The sequence below is a fragment of the Liolophura sinensis genome, chromosome 5 (genome assembly GCF_032854445.1).
Source record: "Liolophura sinensis isolate JHLJ2023 chromosome 5, CUHK_Ljap_v2, whole genome shotgun sequence".
NCBI classification, from domain to species: domain Eukaryota; kingdom Metazoa; phylum Mollusca; class Polyplacophora; order Chitonida; family Chitonidae; genus Liolophura; species Liolophura sinensis.
The window spans coordinates 7954870-7976295 of NC_088299.1; the positions used below are offsets into that span (position 1 = coordinate 7954870).

Below are 21426 nucleotides of genomic sequence, written 5' to 3' on the forward strand. Positions count from 1 at the left end.
ACTTTTGTTGTGAAGTTTGACAGGGTGCGGACCAAGATTCCGTTGGATTTACAAATGTTGTTAATTTTAGCAGGATGCCGACATAGGTTGCGTTGGGTTTACCAATTTTGTGAAATTTGGCAGTGTGCGGGCAAGGCTCCACTGGGCTTACTGATGTGTGAAGTTTGACAAGAAGCTGACCAAGGTTTCGTTGGGCTTATCACTGTTGTTGGGAATACCAGTGTTGTGACGTTTGACAGGATGCGCACCAAGATTCCGTCTGATTTACCAATGTTGGGTTACCAGTGTTGTGAACTTTGGCAGCATGTGGACCAAGGTTCCGTTGGGTTAGCCAGTGTTGAACAGATATTTCAGTAGCCATATTTAACGTTTATCACGGAATGAGCTACTACACGCAACATCATTCTAATGCATTGAAATATATCCTCAAATTTTGGATCTCCACAACGAAAATTGCCACAAAGGATCGATTACCCATTCTGTACAGAGCAGTGACAAAGCTGCGTGACTTCAGAGTTTTTTAAGGTGGCATAGTCATGTATTGTTAGTGGGTCTTATCCGGGATTAAAATCTCTGGCTATTGGGTAGAATGGATACCAGATATGCCAGAGGTTGATAGCAATTATCGTCGAAGAATGACTCACTTGACAGCAAGTCAGCTTTATACTGTCTGGTGAAAAAAATAAGAAACGCAGGTGAAATAGACAAATTTTATACATAGCCGAGAAAATACAGAAAAAGCCAATTCAAGAATATTTCACTTACTTGTATACCACGGCCGCCATCAATATCGTGAGAGGAGACCGGGCAGAACCCTTGGGAAACTCACGACCATCCATAAGCTGCTGGCAGACCTTCCCACATTCGGCCGGAGAGGAAGCCAACATGAGCTGGACTTGAACTCACAACAACCGTATTAGTGACAGGCTTCGGGGCCATTACGCCGTGCTGGCACGCTAATCACGGAGGCCACGATGAGGCTTGTCATGAAGCGAGAATGTATATTACAATACTGTTAGCTATGTAGGCCTAGTTATAGTCTTTCATTGAAATGTGGCCGGATTAGAAGAGAATGTTTTTATCACTCTTACCAACCATGGAATTGCGTTCTTTGAGATATTTATAACCTTGCATAAATGAGTATTTCAGTCCAAATAATTTTGATATTCAATTTTTTATTTACCACAGGTGAATTCCTAGTTTCGGTGTTGAAAGGCTACACTTCTGGGCCTAATTCAACCCCACACCCTGTACATTAGATACATGTACTGGATGAAGCAATCTTTCAAACGCTCAATGCACATTTTGTCCGTTTTATATTTCAAAGAATATACAATTTATGTTGAAGATGATAACAAATTTGCAGCGTATGCCTATTAATGTTAGGTACATTACTACTTTCGGTACCCGTTTACCCACTTCCAATAGTAAACTTGTACCTGTGTCAAACGCTCACTCTCACCTCCAGTATTAACCCCGAAATTTGTACGACGGCAGACCTTTTATCCCAAGGGCGGTAACTCTGAATATGGAGCCAGCATAGGGTTGTTCTCTCATAAAATGCGATTCCGTTAATCCGTATCTTCTGGATGTGATGTATAACTCATCCAGGTTCTTCCCGCCAAAACAACATGAGGTAATCAGCTTAGCCTGAGGGAACATCACTTCCTGAAGTATTTTACCTACATTTGTAAGGTTGAAGAACAAAAATACTGCAAATTACATTATAAAGGCAATTATAAGTGAATGATATACAAGTATTCATTAATTTTTGTATAAATATTTACTTATTATCTTTCGTTGCCTCTAAATAACTTATCGTGAAACTTTATCGGCCACAAATGTTATAGCAAATGTGATCAAAAATAGTTGCCTAACATTTTTGACATCTATTCGTCGAAACAGGCATTGGTATTCCAGCCGTCAACCAATAAGGACGTTCCAGGTCAATAATCGCAAGGCCAATTCCCAAAATGTCACACCCGCTTACTACGGGGCTAGAGGCGGTATATTCATCGTGTTGAATTAGATCGCCATGTTGGATATATGAACAGTTGCAATCAAAGTGCGTCTGAGATACATATTTTGTTATCGACAAATGATATACTAGCAAGGTACACGATTGGAATACTAGTTTCACTCAGTCGCCTAGAACACACCTTGCGTCTTTCCATCATCACTGAAAACTGCTTCTGTTGACTGCTTTTCTTTGCATCATTCCGTCCTATTTTCATACTTGATACACTTTTTTAGTTCTTTTGCGGTTCGTGTTATACGTCGCTATTGGAAACTAGCCAGGCGATTATTGACCGGGAGTGTTTTCATTGATTGAAGGCTGGTATACGAATGTCTGTATCGACGCATAGATATAGACAGATTCGAACTCCGAACTTCGCTCTTACTTGTGTATGACAGCTGCCCTTTTTAATACAGTTGTAACCAGAATCCAAACATTTCAATCATACTTAAAGCCAGAATCATGCAAGCAGAACTTATAGACCGTTCCAATCACACTTAATACAGCTCTGACCAGAACTTAATTTTCTCATATGATACTTACCTCAGATATAACTAGAACCTTAGCCGTTCTAACTATACTTAATCCGTCGGTAGGCCTAACCAAAACATGGCTGTTTTAACCATACTTAAAGAAATACAGCTATGGCCAGAACCTGAACGTTCCCAACCAATTTGTGTCCAAAACCGTACCGTTCTAATCACATTTAATATATCTTTAATAGGACCTCACATTCTGAACAGTTCCTTAAATATAGTAAGTCATCTATAGCCTATATAGATAACAGCGAGTATGGATAACTTCTAAAACACATTTCCTCATTTTGTCGTCATAAATAACACTGAGGAGTGGGTCCAAAACATGTCTTGTTAAGAGGGGAAATTAGTGAGGTCTTCGTGACAATAACCATTTGACGATGCTCGTATTGTCTTCCTGCGCTGTCTAACCGTCATTGAAGAGCACTTGTGAGAAAGTTCGTCAGTAACTTACCAAATATCTGTGGTTTTTACCAAGCACTCCGTACACTGCGCATTCCCGTTTCCTCCACCCATGAAATCCATCGCATAAGTTAAAAATTTGTGAGTATGCCGTTAAGAATCAAGCAAATAAATAAACTAAGCCTTTATATCCTCAGGGGTTACAGGTGACGCGAAGGTGTTTGAAGGTGTATACGCGTTTAACCATATGCTTCGTCGCCGAATTCACAAACTTTCTGACAAGTCAAATATATGTGCGGAACGGCGGTCAGACGCTTATTCTGACCAATTTGATAGAGCGCATGCAAGGGAAAGATATTTCAAAGGTCGGAGGTCACATACGTCTTATTGTTTGATATGAAAAGGCGTGTGACATAGGAATATACTTGCCTGTTTCTGGGTCAAGCCGGACGACCTTGCCCTCGCCAAAACACGCCAACCATAGCTTGCCTTCAACGTCTGACGTCATACCATCCGGTAGGCCGAGGCTACCGTCGGCAGCGTGACGAACTACCCGTTCGTTACCTATGCAAACAAACAAACAAAAAACGTGCGGCATTCATACAATTGCATATTTTGAATTTAGGAACGCTGAATCCTTAGCGACATGGAGAGATTTTTCTAGACCAAGAGACCAAGATCGTTCTTTTCATGTACTTTCCTCATGCAGATAGTGGAAAAACTTCTGCAACTTACTGATATCTCCATTCGCAACATCGTAGTCGAAGGCGTAGATTTTTCGGGGTATGGAATCGACGTGATACATCACCGTGTTGTCAGGGCTCCAGGCTATACCACTCGAAACACTGATCTTGTCACGCTTTTTCTTTAATACGCCGTCACTATCCAGGCAATACAAGGCAGCTTCTCCCCGAGGGACTTCAGCGCGGGGCCGCCTCGTCTTCTGGGTGGTACCTACAGAAAACGACAAATCTAAAATCTATAGCACCAATTCACCCAGTTTGTATTTTTTTGCCCTGTCTCATAAATTCTTGCCCCCCCCCCCACTCCCCCTACCCACACCAATCCATTGTGCATTAAACTTCCTGCCTCAGATCAAGGATATTGTGTTATTAAGTCAGCATCCATCGTCAATTCTTGCTCCCCCCCCCCCCACACCCCTACCACTGTGTATTATACTTTCCAACTTCGAACGAAGATATTGTGTGTGGGAAAGCGGCTTCAAGTCAACACCCATGGTCGATTCTTGACACACACCCAACCACGCCACTTCTCCGTACATGATCCCGCTGGAGTGACCTAACACGTAAAGCTATTTATTCGGGGGAAATTCCTAAAATACACGACTAATAATACGTATGAGCAACTTGAGAAACGACTCTATCAGAAGCTATCTTAACTTATTTTCTTTCCTTAAAAAAACTAGGAGCATTCAAATAGGAAAGTTTAGACACCACAGCACTTTGTGTTTGATCATCTAAAGTTAAGGTAGAATTAGAAAACTGTTTAGATTAAGTTCGCAAAAATTCTATCCATGGGTCAAAATCAAGATGCCAACAATTGTCATGAGTAATTATGTCATTATGCGCGTTTTACTCTGTTGATTTGTTTATTTGATGTTTTACGCCGTACTCAAGAATATTGCACTTATATGACGGCGACCAGCATTATGGTGGGAGGAAAGCGGACAGAGCGCTGGGGAACCCACGATCATCCGCAGGTTGCTGGAAGACCATCCCAAGTGCGACCAGAGAGGGAGCCAGTATGAGCTGGACTTGAACTCACGGCGATCGTTCTCACTAGTGCGGCGGCTGTGAGTTCAAGTCCAGCTCACGCTGGCTTCCTCTCCGGTCGTACGTGGATGGTCGTGGGTTTCCCCTGGCTCTGCCCGGTTTTCACCCACCATAACGCTGGCCGCCGTCGTATAAGCGAAATATTCTTGAGTACGGCGTAAAACACCAATCAAATAAATAAATAAATCACTGCGATGGTAAAGTTTTAGGCTCCTGGGTCATTGCACCGTGCCGGCGTGCAAATCCCTTCGGCCACAGAGGTCTCTTATTCTGTTGAAAAGACAACGTCAAAGAAGTTTAGACAGTAATGTTAGAAAATGGTATTAGTTACAGTTTTGGAATAGTGCATTTTCCTGAGACGCAAACACGTACCCGCCCACAGGCGTCCTGCGACGTCACATTTGCCATCACTCATCCGGTAAGCTTTGCTCTCCGCATCCTCGGCGATGACCGTCACAATTTCATTCTTCCAGTCCAGGTTGTAGATCTCCCGATGAAACCCAATCACGTGACCCCCATTTTCTCGCGGAATGACGAAGCTTACATTGCCGTCTGGAATTTGAAATAATTTAATATGATTGCACGTGCAGTTAGCAAACTTATTCATTTGCTCTTAATATACATATAAGCTCATTATATGTATGACCAGAGGCCCGAATTCCTTTCTAAGATATGAACGACGCTCTTAGCCATCACTAAAAATATGTTAGTTGGAGACAACTCGACCAAGCATTCAAAAAGGGACCTACCATAATTTTTATTGAGGTTTTGATGGAGTTCCTTTTTATCTTTCTGTAAATGTTAATTTCTTTAAAATCACTACATCTTTAATTAACCAGAATAAAAAAAGAACCGAGCGGGAATTATGTTACCTCAAACAAATACTTTTTGTAAGGATGGCCGAGCGGAATCATGTTACCTCAAACAAATACTTTTTGTAAGGATGGCCGTAAACCTTTGTTGAGAAAGCATTTCATATGGTCATGTTATTTTCTATAGATTTGTACCACAATGGTGGTTAATCTGGAACGGATGTTTCTGTTGGTATGATATATTTGGGTCTCTTACATCAACTCGGATAAATTCCAGCTATTTCAGTGACTAAAAGAAGCAGTTTTCCCTATAATGAAATGCATTATAAAACAAGAAAAGTTCATGATAAAATAAGGAGAGGGCGCCCTTTACGCTTTCTGTACGTTTCAAATCACCTATTAAGCACGGTGTAATGGGAATCGAGCTTTAAATGTCAGTGTGGAGGTAAACCGAAAGGCCCAAGGCAAATTTCCAGCCTTGGGCTGTTACCGACGATCTTTTCCTCACGGTCTGCAACGTCGTATTAGTTACTGTCACCGAGACCTGTACGGATAGTGCGGCCTTGAGAATTTACGAAGTGCCCAAGGCCAGACTTGAACCCGCTCGTCCTGATTATGAGTTGCGCTCTATATTTGCTCAGTGTGCACAATCCCGTTCCCTAGGCTCTAGAAAGAAAGTGGGCTTCTTTAAAAATGAGCTGCATGATTATAGTTGTGTTCCACTCAAACACAGTTTTAGCGTGCCTGCCATTCTCAGAAATTACTGACAAATTTTTCGCTATACGAGCACTCCACATGACATTTCCACTAAACAAATAATCAACGTTCCATAGAGAAAAAAGTTTGTGCTCGTCGAATATGACATATGATCTACCACAATATCTTCAACCTTGGGCTACATAATTCAAGCTTGCGTCAGCACTGACCTAAATTTACTACAGAATCTTCTCCGGTCACCGAGTTCCAAGAATGTACGTCACCACATTCTATGTCCACATGAAGGAGGGCCTGCGTGGATTCGTCCCAAAATGGACTCTTCCCAGTTGTCATGGAGACGTCTTTCAGAAGCACAGACGTTGCCATTTTGTTATACGATAAGACTCGACCTGAAAATATATGTTCAACGTTAGAAAATTCTGTTGAACTAGTGTACATCTGCACATTCGATTATTGCTAAGCCAGGAATCTAGCAGAGTATTGATACTGGAGATGATGATCACATATAAGCTTATACCCAAAGGGGCTGCTTTTATGTCCAAACATTTGTGTATATCCGTCCTAGAGCTATCAGTCAAATTAATGGCTCAGGCGGTTAAAAGTGAAGAAAACATAAATCACCGGATGAAGTTCAGATGAAATAGTTTTGAAAAGTCAGTCGTAATTTGCTTTTTTTTTTGTTTTGTTTTTTTCCCCAATTTTCATTATTGAGATCAAAAAAATCTGAAAGAAAAAAAATTTTATATGGTGGGTATTTGGAACCATTTCTTGGTATTCTCTTTCTATAATAATGCTCTAAATAAAGATGTAACTCGTGTTTAATAAATATATTTTATCTTTTCAGCTAACAGATGTGTTCAACCCGAGTTTTAATCATACTTACATTTTTAATATATTCATAAATATTATCATAATTCAGATTAAATGCATGTGTTTGGATATAAACAACAGATTTACTTTCAAATAAATTTATTAGACATGCATCACATACTTTTTGAAACATAATTATGCTAGGATGATAAATATCAAGAGGTGGTCCCAAATACCCATCGTGTAAAAATATTATATCCTTTTGTCTTGAAAAACAAATGGAAAATAAAATTAAAAACCACATTTGCAAATAACTTTTCTCGCTCTTCCATTTGGTATGTGCATCATCTTTGTTTTCTTCTTATTTTAAGCGCAGGCTCATTACAGCTGCCGCTTTCACTACGGCTTTAAAGTCAGGAAATTTGTCACCTTCCCGGCGATGGGCAGTGTTTTACTCTGAGCACTTCACATTCCTCCACCCATGCATATGCGCTACACCTGGTCGCTGTCGTAAAAGTGAGGAATGACTGAGTCTTGCCTTAAACACTAACAAAGAAATAAATTTATTTAATCAGTAATGAATATACGAATATAAAAGTTAAACACTGAAAGGTTCCGATATATAAAAGATGATCAAGATGCAGCAATAAAAAGAAATGCTGGAAATAAGCCTATACTACAAGACATTATGCAACTGAAAGGACAAGACAAATGTTTCTGTATAGTGCTGCCACAGTTTGTAGTGAAGGCAAATAAGTCGGCTTATATATCACTGGAAAGATTTATTTATTAATTTATTATGTGCTTTATACTTAACGCGTTACTCAATAATATTTATATATAGTTATACAGATAATAGTAGCCATTCATGCTTAATTTTGCATTACAAAATTCACCGGAAGTCAGCAATGACACATATACGTGAAATTAATACCAGTACCTGTGAATAAAACAAGAGTATTATTTAAAAAGAAAGGTCAACAGCTAAAAAGGCGTTTGTAAATTGTATCACGTAAATTAAAATTGCTGGAATTCGTGACCCGCCTACGATCAGGTCGTATTCAAAGTATTCAACCATGTCGTGCTTGGCGACTAAACATCCACTGTAAGAAGAATTTCTTATATTTTGAAATGTATGCTTATATTATAATAGTATTAGTATTAGTTATAATATATTTATTTATTTCTTTATTTGATTGGGGTTTTACGCCGTACTCAAGAATATTTTACTTATACGACGGCGGCCAGCATTATGGTGTGAGGAAACGGGGCAAAGCGAGGGAAAACCCACGACCATCCCCAGGTTGCTGGCAGACCTTTCCACGTATGGCCAGAGAGGAAGCCAGCATGTGACTTGAACTCACAGGCTCATGGGTCATAAGGCTGCTCTAGCGCGCTAACCAACAAAGCCACGGAGGCCCCGCAGTTATAATATATTAGTTTCTAAACTAATACATGCATTGACCTATATATTTATTTATTTATTTCAATGGTGTTTTACACCATACTCAAGAATATTTCATTCGTACGACGGCCGCCAGCATTATGGTGGGAGGAAACCGGGCACAGCCCGGGGGAACCCACGACCACCCGCAGGTTGCAGTCAGACCTTCCCACGTACGGCCAGAGAGGAGACCAGCATGATCTGGACTTGAACTCACAGCGACCGCATTGGGGAGAGGCTCCTGGGTCATTACGCTGCGCTAGTGCGCTAACCAACTGAGCCACGGAGGCCCCCGGGACCTATATACATGCATGGAAAAATTGTATTTCACGCAAATTCGCGCAAGGGAAAAAAAGGTTTCCAGTGATAAATATGAGAATTCAGTTTGGTCTAAACTTCCCTTGAGGTCCAGTTCATGCGCATTAGGTCTATAGGTCCTTCCAGAGATCAGTTCCTGTATCCCAGCCCATGTCTGCTGTGAATTCACGATACGGGATGAAGTACTACACAAGGAGCATCCTGTGGCGGAAGAAGTAGGTCTCACTGGAGCGATGATGTGCTACCGAATGCCTCCTTGCCCCAAAAAACAAAAAAAATCTGGAACTGCACGGAATCAACACGCGCGTGTTAGACGGTCTATACTGTCAGCAGGCTATAGAACTATTTACAATGGCTGCTAAGTACTCACCTGAGTCTATGAACTTAGGGTCTCATCACCTCACAAAATAGAGTTTATACGATGTACGAAATCCTGTGCAGTTTGTCCTATGTTAACGTAAGTCTACATCAGATGAAAACCCATGCTATGCTCATGACTCAAATTCGGAATGGAGTCGTCCAATAGTGAACTCTTCCATCTGGTCGGTAATCTACCAAACTTCTGTTGCGTATATAAAGGTTACGCTTTGACATACATTTATTTTCCGTCCTATATCCATGTTATAAATTTGCACATTTTTGCACTCAAATCCATGTGTCATCGTCAAACATTCGTGCGGCATCATATTCTGCAACCACGTACACAGCTTCCACTTTCCTTTACAACACAAATAGGCTTATACAAAATTTTACTTAGCCTGACCAATAAGTCTTTTTGAATTATAGCGGCTAGAAGTAAGGGCTCAGAGTGTTACCATGGCAACCTCCAGAGCGGCGTGTAGCAATACTTGCTATAAAGCCTTTAGTACCTTAACATGCGAAACATTTTCAATGGATATCGTATAACAGAACACACCCATATGGTGCATCCCAGAACTATTCTGTCTGTGTGGCAATATTACCCCAAAAGTGGAATAATTCCTCACATCGGGTGTCTTGCGTTTATAAGAGTTAAAACGCCTAATACTCAAACAATTATTCTGTTAATTTTAACAGAAAGTCTGTTATTGAGTGATACCAGAAAGTATTCTGTTATTATAACACAATACCCTGTTATATTCAACACAATATCCTGTTAGTTTAATAGAAGTTTTTATGTTGAATTAATAGAATATATGTGTTATATATCATATATTAAAGTGTTCCAATAATAGAATATATTCTAGCATCACTCAGACAACTGACCCTCTGTTAAAATTAACAGATTAATTTTTTAGTGTATTCCCTGAGCCACGTCCCTCTCCTATACTCAGGAGGTTTGGCTCTCCACTCACATAAGCGAAATATAGTATGTGTATACAGGACGTTGAACTCTAACGCTGGATTAAACACATCTGTGTCATATTTTTCTCTTCTTCTCCAGTTACACACGTGTAGATTTCGTTCAGATTTAGGTTTGAGCGAGGTCGCGTAGGCATAAAATGTTAATCGTGTTAACTTGTCACACCGGGATTGCTGTATGTATTTAGCCCCAAAAGTAACAGTCTCGTTAATAATTTCAGAGTCAGTATACGATCATGACATTTTCTGGTTTACTGACATTGATAGATGACAAGTAGAGAGTCACTCATGGGAAAAGGTCGGTTTTGCCCTATATATTACTTAGAGCAGGGGATAACCTTTTGGTGTCCAGTACCACAGAGCCCAACTATCATCACACGTACGCTGTATACTGAAAACTGAACAACAGTGTCGATCTCCACGTGTACTTCTGCAAAAACCAAGTGAATCAGTTGGTCAACCCTGTTCAGTAACCACCCAGTATATACCATGTGGCTTACTGTGTGTATCATGATGTAGGTGTACTATAGACCTACAGTCTGCAAATGAAGTTGGGAAACCTGGGGCCACTTTCACATAGATTTCGTACGATATCACACATATAGAACAATGGTATGTTAATAGTGACGTACAAAATATCACACGACAAATGTGCGATACATTAATGTTGTACGCCGCTTTGTGAAAGTGGCCCCTGGGCTCAGACCCTGCATGGCTGGGTCATACCAGTCTAAATCCTGCAGATACCTACTAACATTAATTTCTGTAGGATAAAAGGAAAGATGTTGTTATGTATAGTTTTGACAGCACAATCGACCGGTGTCCAGGATAGTGAAGGGAAAGGTACAAAACTGTATTTCTGGAAACTATACTGGGAAAAATTAAACAGATCCCAGTTCAAAGCGTCCTAAATCACAAACCGATCAGAATCTTGCAGGAATCGCGTTGATTTTCCTTTCTATTTATGTGGTAAATTTCTTATCTTTAACCCCAAAAGTATATATCCCCTAACCTTCCCCTGGTATCATGCCATAACACCACATGCAGCTTGTACTTTGCCTTACGACATATTCAAAAATCAACCTATAGGGTGGCCACCATGTTTTGAGCTGTTGTTGCTTCCAGAGGGTGGATAGTAACATTTGTCATGGGCAACAATTTTTCAGTTCTATCCAAAACAGACAAAAATTATATATTTTAACTGCAAAATAAGAATGCACAACTTTATAGTGTATCAACAACATATAATGTCTGAGTGCCAGTATTATCCATTTAGTGACCCTTCACGCTTCATTCGCAAGAAAACTTTGTACCCAATTGCATAACCTGTAATTAAACGCGCCCCCCCCCCCCCTCCGTGGATCATTTTAGTAGCGCACCATATTACGATTTATTACTTCCGATGCGTCTTTAGCTGTATACGATGGCAAGGGTCCATGGTCTTTGACGAGAACATTTCTCCGCCAAGGCCGAGCGCTTTTGTTCTGTTTCCATTCCATTTGGCTCACCTACAAATAACACCGCCTGATACCGAACAAATGCTGAGAGCCAAGCCGAAACCTTGATTGTATCGGATTTCTATAGATTCGGGTGGCAAAGGCATGCATGAGAACACAAGATCAATCGTTATGTTTTCGTCGTTTTTAAATTAATCATATCATCGATTAATTTTAATCTACTGCCGAAGATTCTACAAAAGTGTAACATATTTACTGTGAAAGTGTTGTGTTATACAACATGTTAAATTTTGAAAGTCGTCCTTTGCCAGGGAGTGAGTACATTCTTCGCTCTCACTTCGAGCAAAATGGCGTTCAAGACTGTGTATGTACGTCCTATGAAAGTTCATCAGTGACTGTCCAAATCTCAGTGGTTCATTCCTGGCTTTCATCCATTCAAAAAATTCGCTTTCATCGTATAATGACAGATTCTAAGTACTGAGTTAAGCAACAGTCAGTTAAATAGAGTAAATAAATAAATGGCCAACTATTCAAATAGTATATCATTAAAGTGTATTCACCCATACCCTCGCTGTCTTCCTACCCTTTATTTATTCTATTGATGTTTAACATCGTGCTCAAGAAATTTTTCACATATATGACGGATTCATTTTTATTTGTGAAGGCGTTCCCAGAGTTAAACTACCGGTCTTTGTCGAGTAATGACATGTCTAACCTCCTGACTTAACAAAGCCGTGATTCGAACCCGTGACCTCATTGGTCAAAGAGGAGGGGGGGGGGGCTCCGTGGCTCAGTCGGTTAAAGCGCTAGCGCAGCGTAATGACCCAGGAGTCTCTCACCAATGCGGTCGCTGTGAGTTCAAGTCAAGTCTCGCTTCCTCTCCGGCCGTACGTGAGAAGGTCTGTCATCAACATGCGGATGGTCGTGGGTTTCCCCCGGGCTCTGCCCGGTTTCCACCCACCGTAATGCTGGCCGCCGTCGTATAAGTGAAATATTCTTGTGTACGGCGTAAAACACCAATCCAAAAAAAAAAAAAAAAAAAATCATTGGTCAAAGGACTGCGGCAAGCCAAGGGCTTCGGATGAATATTAATTATTAAAATAGTAGAAGTATTAGAATCTGAACTCAGCACAGCCACCAACGGTGACATTGTTATTCTTTGAAACATCTCTCTCGACACAATACCCTGAGACACCGTTATAACAGTCATCCATTTTATCCTTCGTACATGTAAGCTGGAAGGCCTTTGATGCCTTGACCCGTGACCTTAAACACTGATCCAGCCAATGGCTGCACTGGCTGAAACTCGTCGTCAGAGAGACCGTAGCGTCTTGAGGTAACAAACAGTTCATTCATTTCCTTTCCACCAAAGCAGCATGATGTCACCATTTTGGCATTGGGGATGAGCACGTCTAGGATAGTTTTGCCTGGAAATGTACACATCAACATCTGAAAGATCGCACGACTATAAGATCACAATTCCTTGTGTTTTTTTTTTCAATTATTTTGATAAATAATATTTCTTAGTATTTTATGAAAAAATACATGCTAACTATTCAAAAGTCACCCATAATATAAAATGTCCCACATAATTATATAGTATTTTATGCACCCGATACTTTGTTCTGAATAAGATAGACAAATGGTACAAAAGGATCACAAAGCAATATACATATATACCCACTGGGTATTTATAAATCCTCTTTAAAACTGTCACCGTTATTTGGAATTATATACATATAACAGGCACTGAAATAAATCTACACAAATGAATAAAAGATTTAGTCCAAGAATTTACATTACCATTTCGACATTAACATAGGAGAAGAGCTGCAGATCTTAGGATTTATAGATACAGATATATCAAATACAAATTATATAAATGTACATTTCCTTTGCATTTATATACACCGCAGGAAACGTGTTTTCTAAATGTGCAAATCTTAAATACCACAGCGTTGATGTATCACGATGGTGATTATAAGGTTTATCAATACCTGCTTTCTATTACTTGTAAAAAAAATATTGTAGATTTATAAAGGAGCGCAAAGCCAGTCACTGTTATAGTTAATAAGTGGTAACTAGTAATATTTCGTACTCAGTAATATTTCACGTTTACGACAGCATCATAATGGTAGAAAACCGGGGGAAACCCACAACCATCCGCAGGTTGCTCACCACGTACGACCGAAGGTGAAGCCAGCATGGGCTGGGACATGAAATTAAAACCACTGCATTGGTAAGAGGCTCTTGGATATCACCCTGCTGCTCTAGGACGCCAAACACTAGGCCACGGAGGCCCATAAATCAAAGTAACAAACATGGAGTTCTTATGGAGATCATACGGCTTTCATGCAGTTTTGCATGCAATAAAGGTTATGTCACTAAAAAAAGTCACTTTGGACTAGGTTATAAATTACCTGTTTCTGGGTCTATACGGACGAGCTTACCCTCCCCGTAACACACCACCCAGAGTTTTCCCTCCGTGTCTATTGTCATCCCGTCCGGTAAGCCCAGAGAGCCGTCAGTTCCGTCCCTCACTTCCTGTTGATTGCCTGTCAAGTTACTTTGGTGCAGTTAAATACCTGTCTCATTAACATGGTTGTACCCAGGGGTACCTTTCTATATCCTGCATAAACCTAAAATTACTATCCAAATTCAATTTTTAAATTTATACATTTAATCGATAAAAGTCTGACCTCTCATTTCAGCCAAGTTTGAGTATCCAGTTTCAAATATTCTGTTTTCTTAAGGAGGTTACATTTTTTGACCAAGCCAGAACGACAACGTGAAGCCAGCAGACCCCATGACTAACAAGTGTTCTGGTAGACACAACATACGCCCCAACAAATCCATTTGTTTGATATGCATAAAAAAATACCAGCAGCATTGTGGTGAGTGTAACCCCTGAGGGGAATACTTGTAACAAACTGAACAATAAATATAACCCGTAGATATGTGGACGTTTCAATTTTTCACACAACTTTATGAAACCTTTTTCGTGTTTATATACCTTCTCAAAACAAATAGGAACACATACGTGGCGCAAGGTGCGTCCATTTGTGACCTAATCCCAATGCTGACTGAGCTCCAGTTGCTGACTTTATAGTTACTGACAATCTCACTAATTCATTGGTGGGAAATGACACCCTACTTTGAACTAAAACAAATTATATACAACCCTATAATTTGGATGTCCCAAATGATAACAAATGTAGTAAAACTACAGCAACTAGTTAAAAACCAAACAGATTTACACAGTTCTCTTGGAATATAAAATTTATAATGACGCCTATCAAAATCATTCGTCGTTTTCAAAGAAAATGTTTCGCGTTTGTTTTCTACGCGTTCTGGCTTTAAACCCAATCTTTCCCACAAACACTTTCTATTTTCATTTGCTTTATTTATTTACAGTTTCTCCCTCCGAAAGGAGTGGGGTGTCATTTGGGTAAAATTATTATCTAAGATTAATGGTTTGCATAAACGATTAGAGTTGATTATTCTTCCAGTTTCTACGGAATCGCTTGGCGTACATTTCTCTCTCTTGTTATAATTATGACACAGAAAAATTATTTTGTCTATTTTAAGAAACATACAGAGACTTAACTCTAGAGAGCACATATGCGTTACAGTCAAATACATCATTGGAGTGACAGACTGATTTTCATTTGATTCAAACTCAACCCTTTCTTCAAAAGGTTTCTCGTAGATTTTCTTTCTTCTTGTAAAGATTTTTAGTTCAGGCTCAATACTATCATATTTATGGTACAGCAGGAGTTCATTCTAAAGACCTCAGGCCACAACCCAGTACTCCATCGTAACTGTTAACATTCCACATTCCTTACTTTTTCCCTCTTTAAGAAGTGTATTACTTATCAGTGGCATTTACTTACTAATATCACCGGTTTGTGGGTCGAAATCGAAAGCGTAGATTTTTCTCGGAATTGAATCAATGTAATAAAAGATGGCGTTATCTGGGCTCCAGGTAAGTCCATTAGACAGACTGACGTCAGCCAATCGCTTCACCAGCCGTCCGTCTGTTTCTAGGGAGTAGAGGGCAGCACAGCGCTGTGGGGTCTCCTCCAGGGGATGACGGACTTTCTGCATACTTCCTGTGGTCAGCCAGAATTTTAATCATATTTATGTCTTTATATTTTCTTCAAAATTATTATAATTCAGATTTAACGCTTGTGTTTAGATATACATGCAATGGACAACTGTTTTTATTTCCGCTTGAAAGCCAAACGCTTCAAAAGAAAAATGCAAATGACGAGGATACGTTTAAGAAATCATATATTCCCATTCAGCGACAGTCATAGCGAAGGATGACAACGACGACAACGACGAAGATGTTAATTACGATGACGATGATGACAAAAATAACAATGATGATGATTATGATGCTGGCGTTTGATGAAGAGGATGATAATGATCGCGGCGATAATGACGACGATGATAATGACGGCGACGGCAGCTGCGACAGCTGTGACTCAGGGAGAAGTAATTATATCATAGTGATGACGATGACAATGATACTTATGGTGACGATGATGATGAATAAGACAACTTCGGCAACAATGATTATGAGTGTGATGATGGTGTTGGTGATAATGATAATAATAGTGATGATTGTGTTGGTAATAATGGTGATGATGGTGATAGCAACGACGTTGGCAGTAACGATGAAGATGATAAAGACGGTATTGGTTAATAAGGATAACAGTGATGAAGACTGATGAATATGGCGATATTATTCGGTGCAAGAACCAATTCAGGATCGCCCAAAATAGTTTATTCGGTACCGTACATTAACAACAAGTCATTTTTACCTGCCCACAGTCGCCCAGTAACGTCACATTTAGCATCGTTAATCTGGAACGCCTTCGATTCCTTGTCCTCTGCTATCACCTTGATAGCCTTTGAGTCCCAGTCAAGGTGACAAATTGACAAATTCTGACCAACGATCAGACCGCCAGATTTCCGGGGTATCGCAAATCCGACATTACCATCTGAAAAAGCAAGGCGTTGTGATGAAAAATAGGTTCTGACTTAATTAAATAGGTTCAGAAATGTACTATTCTATATAGATTTAATGTACTTGCTAAGGGTGGCCTAATGATTATAGCGTCCGACTCGAAATTGAGAAACTGCTGTCATATTAATGACTTTAAATAAGATACTTGTTGCTGGTTCTCTTGGTGCTTAGCACGCTTGATCCGGTGTCAGGATAATGTCACTGAGTGGGGTGTAAAACACCAATCAAATGAGTAAATAAACTTACCTACATGTACCCTGATGTACCTTAAAAATGAGACTTACCAGTATCTTAGTAATATGTACTGTTTTATACGACACCTTCTAATATATGCGGTTTCCTCCCACTATAATACTGCCCACAGTCGTCACGTGAGTGATATATTCTTGAGTACGACGTAAAACACCAATGAAATCAATCAATAAATGAATACCAATTTACGTCATGCATGACATTTAACATTATGTACATGAGTTTTTATGACACTGTCATTAGCATTTGCATTTGCATGACACTTTGCATGAATATGTACGTTCATATGACACTTACCATTATGTACCTTTGTATGACACTCACCAACATGTACCTTTACACGACACTTACCAATATGTACCTTCCTGTCACACTTACCAATATGTAGCTTTGTATGATACTTACCAATATGTGCCTTTGTATGATACTTACCAATATGTACCTTCATATGACTCTTACCAATATGTACCTTTGTATGACACTTACCCATATGTAGCATTGTATGATACTTGCCAATATGTACCGTCATATGACTTACCCATATGTACCTTTATATGACACATACCAATATGAACCTTTGCATGACACTGACCAATATGTAGCTTCATATGACTTACCAATATGTAGCGTCATATGACACTTACCAATATGTACCTTTACATGACACTCACCAATATGTACTTTCATATGACACCTACCAATATGTACCTTTGTATGACTCACCAGTATGTACCTTTGTATCCTCCCCAGTGATGGAGTCCCATTTGTGAACATCGCCACACTGAACATCCACATAATACAGTGACTGACACCTATCATCCCAATGTGGACCCTCCCCAGTCGTCATGGCAACGTTCTTGAGCACCACGGAGACGTCCATTTCGCACACTCTCCTCTGATTGCTTTATGATCTCAACAGACTTCCAAAACTGCGCCAAAATTGAATGTATGTTCAACGTTAGAAAATTAATTTGAACCCGTCTACATCTGTACATGTGATTATTGCTAAGCCAGGTATTTAGCAGAGTCTTGATACTGGAAATGATGATCACATCTATGCGCTGCACCCAAAGGGGCTGCTTTAATGTCCAAAGATTTGTGTATATCCGCCTTAAAGCTATCAGTCAAATTAATATATGGCTCAGTCGGTTAAAGGTGGAGAAAACATAAAACACTAGATGAAGTTCAGATGAAAGAGTTTGAAAAGTCAGTCGTTATGAGATTTGTCATCTTCCCGGCGATGGGCGGTGGTTTACTCCGAGCTCTTCAGTTTCTTCCCCCCATGCATATGGGCTACACCTGGTCGCTGTCATAAAAGTGAACAATGACTGAGTCTTCCGTTAAACACCAACAAATTTTAAAAAATGAATATACAAATATATAAGTTAAACATTGAAATTTTCCGATATATGAAAGATGTTCAAGATGCAGCAATAAAAAGAAATGCTGGAAATAAGCCTATACTACAAGACATTATACAACTGAAAGGACAAGACAAATGTTTCTGTATAGTGCTGCCACAGTTTGTAGTGAAGGCAGATAAGTCCGCTTATATATCACTGGAAAGATTTATTTATTAATTATTATGTGCTTGATACTTAACGCGTTACTCAATAATATTTATATATAGTTATACAGATAAGAGTAGCCATTCATGCGTAATTTTGCATAGCAAAATTCACCGGAAGTCACCAATGACCCATACACCTAAAATTAATACCACTACACCTGACCTGTGAATAAAACATTAGTATTATTTAAAAAGTAACGTTTACAGCTAAAAAAAACCGTTTGTGAAGTGTATCACGTGAATTAAAAATTGCTGGAATTCGTGACCCGCCTACGATCAGGTTGGAGGCCGTCACATTAAAAGTATTTAAACCATATTTTACATGGCGACTAAACATCCACGGTAAGAAGAATTTCTTTTACTATCAGTTTGGAAATTATGCTTATAAATTACCCAGTATATAGTAGAAGTGTTAGTTATAAAATATTGGTTTCGAAACTAATATAAACTCTGTCAAAAAAGAAACGCAAACCCTGTCCTCGGATATCAAAAATTCGTTCGAATAAAGTTATTGCTTCCAAACTAAATTTTAGCCAAATGTAATGAAATTATACACGTTTTTAATGAAGATTACCATCCAAACAACTGTCTTTTCTCTCCTAAGTGTATTTTATTGCTTATGACGTCACAACGCATGGACTGACCCTCTTGACGTCGCACACAGAACCATTCACATGCAAATCATGTCAATGGCAGTTATAGTGTGGGGGTGTACAAAAGCCCATGTGCTTTCGTATTTTATTCATTCATTCGTCGACGAAAGGCAGTCGGTAAAATGCCGCGACTGAGTGCTGCCGACCGAAATATCGCCATTGGTCGTCTTCAAGCCGGAGAAAGTTTTGGTACTATTGCACGACACCTAAATGTTCACAAAACAACGATATCCCGACTTTGGAGCCGTTACAACAACTTTAATTCGACCAACGATCGCCCGAGAAGTGGAAGGCCAAGAATCACGACCCCACTTCAAGATCGGTACATCCGGGTCCTTCACCTGCGTAATCGGCATGCCCTACCAATCGTGACTGCCACACAAATACCAGGTTTGAGGAGAGTGTCGGCTCAAACGATTAGGAGCCGTCTGAAAGAAGCGGGTTTACGTGCCTGTAGACCAGTTGTTAGACCTGTACTACGCCCCTTACATCGACGCCTACGACTCAGGTGGTGCAACAACGTAAGGATATGGACTTTGCAAAACTGGAGGCGCATCTGGTTTTCTCATGAATCCCGTTTTCTTTTGACACGTCACGACGGAAGACAGCGTGTGTATAGGAGACGTCATGAACGCTTTGCGCCCATCTGCGTCCGGCAGGTGGACAGATTTGGCGGAGGCAGTGTTATGGTTTGGGGAGCCATCTCGTACAACCAGAAATCAGACTTGGGGATCGTTCCAGGGAACCTGACAGCCCAACGTTACATCAACCACGTGTTACAGCCTCACCTTCTCCCGATTATTGACAGACAGACACAGCTTTTTCAACAGGACAACGCCAGGCCTCATACTGCACGTGCAACAATGAACTTTCTGCAGGATTCCGTCAATGTCTTGCCGTGGCCCTCTAAATCACCAGACCTCAATCCTATTGAACACCTGTGGGATACTCTGGATCGACACGTGCGTCAACGTCAGCCACCGCCACAGACGCTTCAACAGCTCGCCGTTGCGTTACAGGAGGAGTGGAGGGCCATTCCCCAGGAGAGAATCCGGCGTCTTATCCGTTCTTGTCCAAGGAGATGCCGTGCAGTGATTGCAGCTCGTGGTGGTCATACGAGATACTGAGGAAGACGCCCCCTGGTGAGCAACTGGTGTCTGTGAGATGACTTTTGAATAGACAGTTTTAAACATGACCATCTTGATTATTATTCTGCCAAATTTCTGACTTCTGTCTTCAACAAGAAAAAGTTGTGCCGTCCTAAAACTAAATATTAAAATCTCTAAAATATGGGGGTTGAGTTTCTTTTTTGACAGAGTTTAGTATGTAAAAATACATGCATGGACCTATATATAAAAAACGAATAACTATATTCCACGCAATTCGCCCAAGTAAAATAAAGGTTTCCAGTGATAAATATAAGAATTCAGTTTCGTCTAAACTTCCCTTGACGTTCAGATCATGCGCATTAGGCCTATAAGTCCTTCCAGAGATCAGTTCCTGGATCACAGCCGATATGTCTTCTGTGAATCCAAGATCGGGATCAAGTATTGCACCAGGAGTTTCCAGTGGCGGAAGAAGTAGGTCTCATTGGGACGGTGATGTGCTTCCAAATGGCTCTTTGCCAAAATAAAAAAAATCAAAAAAAAATCTGGAACTGCATGGAATCAACACGCGCGTTAGACGGTCTATACTGTAAGCAGGCTATAGAACTATTTACAATAGGTCTAACTTACTTACGTCAGTACATGAACTCAGGGTGTCATCACCTCACAAAAGAGAGTATATGCGATGTCCTGTGTTAGTTTGAGTCTATATCAGATGACAATCCATGCCTGTACTCATGACTCAAGTCCGGGATGGAATCGCCCAATAGTGGACTCATCCATCTGGTCGGTACTCTACCAAACTTCCGTTGCGTATATAAAGGTTACACTTTGACATTCATTTATTTTCCGTCCTATATCCATGTTATAAATTTGTATATTTTTGCACTCAAATCCATGTGTCATCGTCAAACATTCGTGTGGCATCATACCCTACAACCATATATAGCTTCCACTTTCTTTTACAACACATACAGGCTTATACAAAATTGTACTTAACATGACCAATATGTCTTTTTAAATTATAGCGGCTAGAAGTAAGGGCTCAGAGTGTTACCATGGTAACCTCCAGAGCAGTGTCTAGCAATACTTGCTATAAAGGCTTCAGCACTTTCAACGGTGAAACATTTTCAATGGATATCGAATAACAAAACAAGGTGCAT

General features: G+C 40.1%; 2 protein-coding genes across 4 annotated transcripts; both read right to left on the reverse strand.

Moving 5' to 3' along the window:
• Positions 1-802: 802 nt before the first annotated feature.
• LOC135465816 (regucalcin-like) lies at positions 803-9577 on the reverse strand. Its single transcript, XM_064743168.1, has 6 exons — positions 9220-9577; positions 6487-6666; positions 5121-5300; positions 3691-3909; positions 3385-3519; positions 803-1682 (listed from the first exon to the last, which is right to left on the reverse strand). The coding sequence occupies exons 2-6, from the start codon at positions 6641-6643 to the stop codon at positions 1471-1473; spliced, it is 903 nt and encodes a 300-aa protein (XP_064599238.1). The 5' UTR covers positions 6644-6666; positions 9220-9577; the 3' UTR covers positions 803-1470.
• A 3273-nt stretch (positions 9578-12850) lies between these two features.
• Positions 12851-20954, reverse strand: LOC135466021 (regucalcin-like). 3 transcript variants are annotated; one of them, XM_064743410.1, is made up of 6 exons: positions 20898-20954; positions 17658-17863; positions 16477-16656; positions 15541-15759; positions 14068-14202; positions 12851-13074 (listed from the first exon to the last, which is right to left on the reverse strand). In XM_064743410.1, the coding sequence occupies exons 2-6, from the start codon at positions 17812-17814 to the stop codon at positions 12863-12865; spliced, it is 903 nt and encodes a 300-aa protein (XP_064599480.1). In that variant the 5' UTR covers positions 17815-17863; positions 20898-20954; the 3' UTR covers positions 12851-12862. The 3 variants fall into 3 exon arrangements, with proteins under 3 accessions (XP_064599480.1, XP_064599481.1, XP_064599482.1); XM_064743411.1 differs by lacking the exon at positions 20898-20954 and having other exon boundaries at positions 17658-17872; XM_064743412.1 differs by lacking the exon at positions 20898-20954 and having other exon boundaries at positions 17668-17822.
• Between the last annotated feature and the right edge of the window lie 472 nt (positions 20955-21426).

Excerpts from the sequence above, each read along its gene's own strand:
- LOC135465816 (XM_064743168.1), bottom strand. The coding sequence starts at position 6,643 with ATGGCAACGTCTGTGCTTCTGAAAGACGTCTCCATGACAACTGGGAAG. Across the intron at positions 5,301-6,486 it reads AGATTCTGTAGTAAATTTAG|ACGGCAATGTAAGCTTCGTC; the intron begins GTCAGTGCTGAC and ends TTCAAATTCCAG. Across the intron at positions 3,910-5,120 it reads CGCAGGACGCCTGTGGGCGG|GTACCACCCAGAAGACGAGG; the intron begins GTACGTGTTTGC and ends CGTTTTCTGTAG.
- LOC135466021 (XM_064743410.1), bottom strand. The coding sequence starts at position 17,814 with ATGGACGTCTCCGTGGTGCTCAAGAACGTTGCCATGACGACTGGGGAG. Across the intron at positions 16,657-17,657 it reads GGATACAAAGGTACATACTG|ATGGTAATGTCGGATTTGCG; the intron begins GTGAGTCATACA and ends TTGCTTTTTCAG. Across the intron at positions 15,760-16,476 it reads TACTGGGCGACTGTGGGCAG|GAAGTATGCAGAAAGTCCGT; the intron begins GTAAAAATGACT and ends GGCTGACCACAG.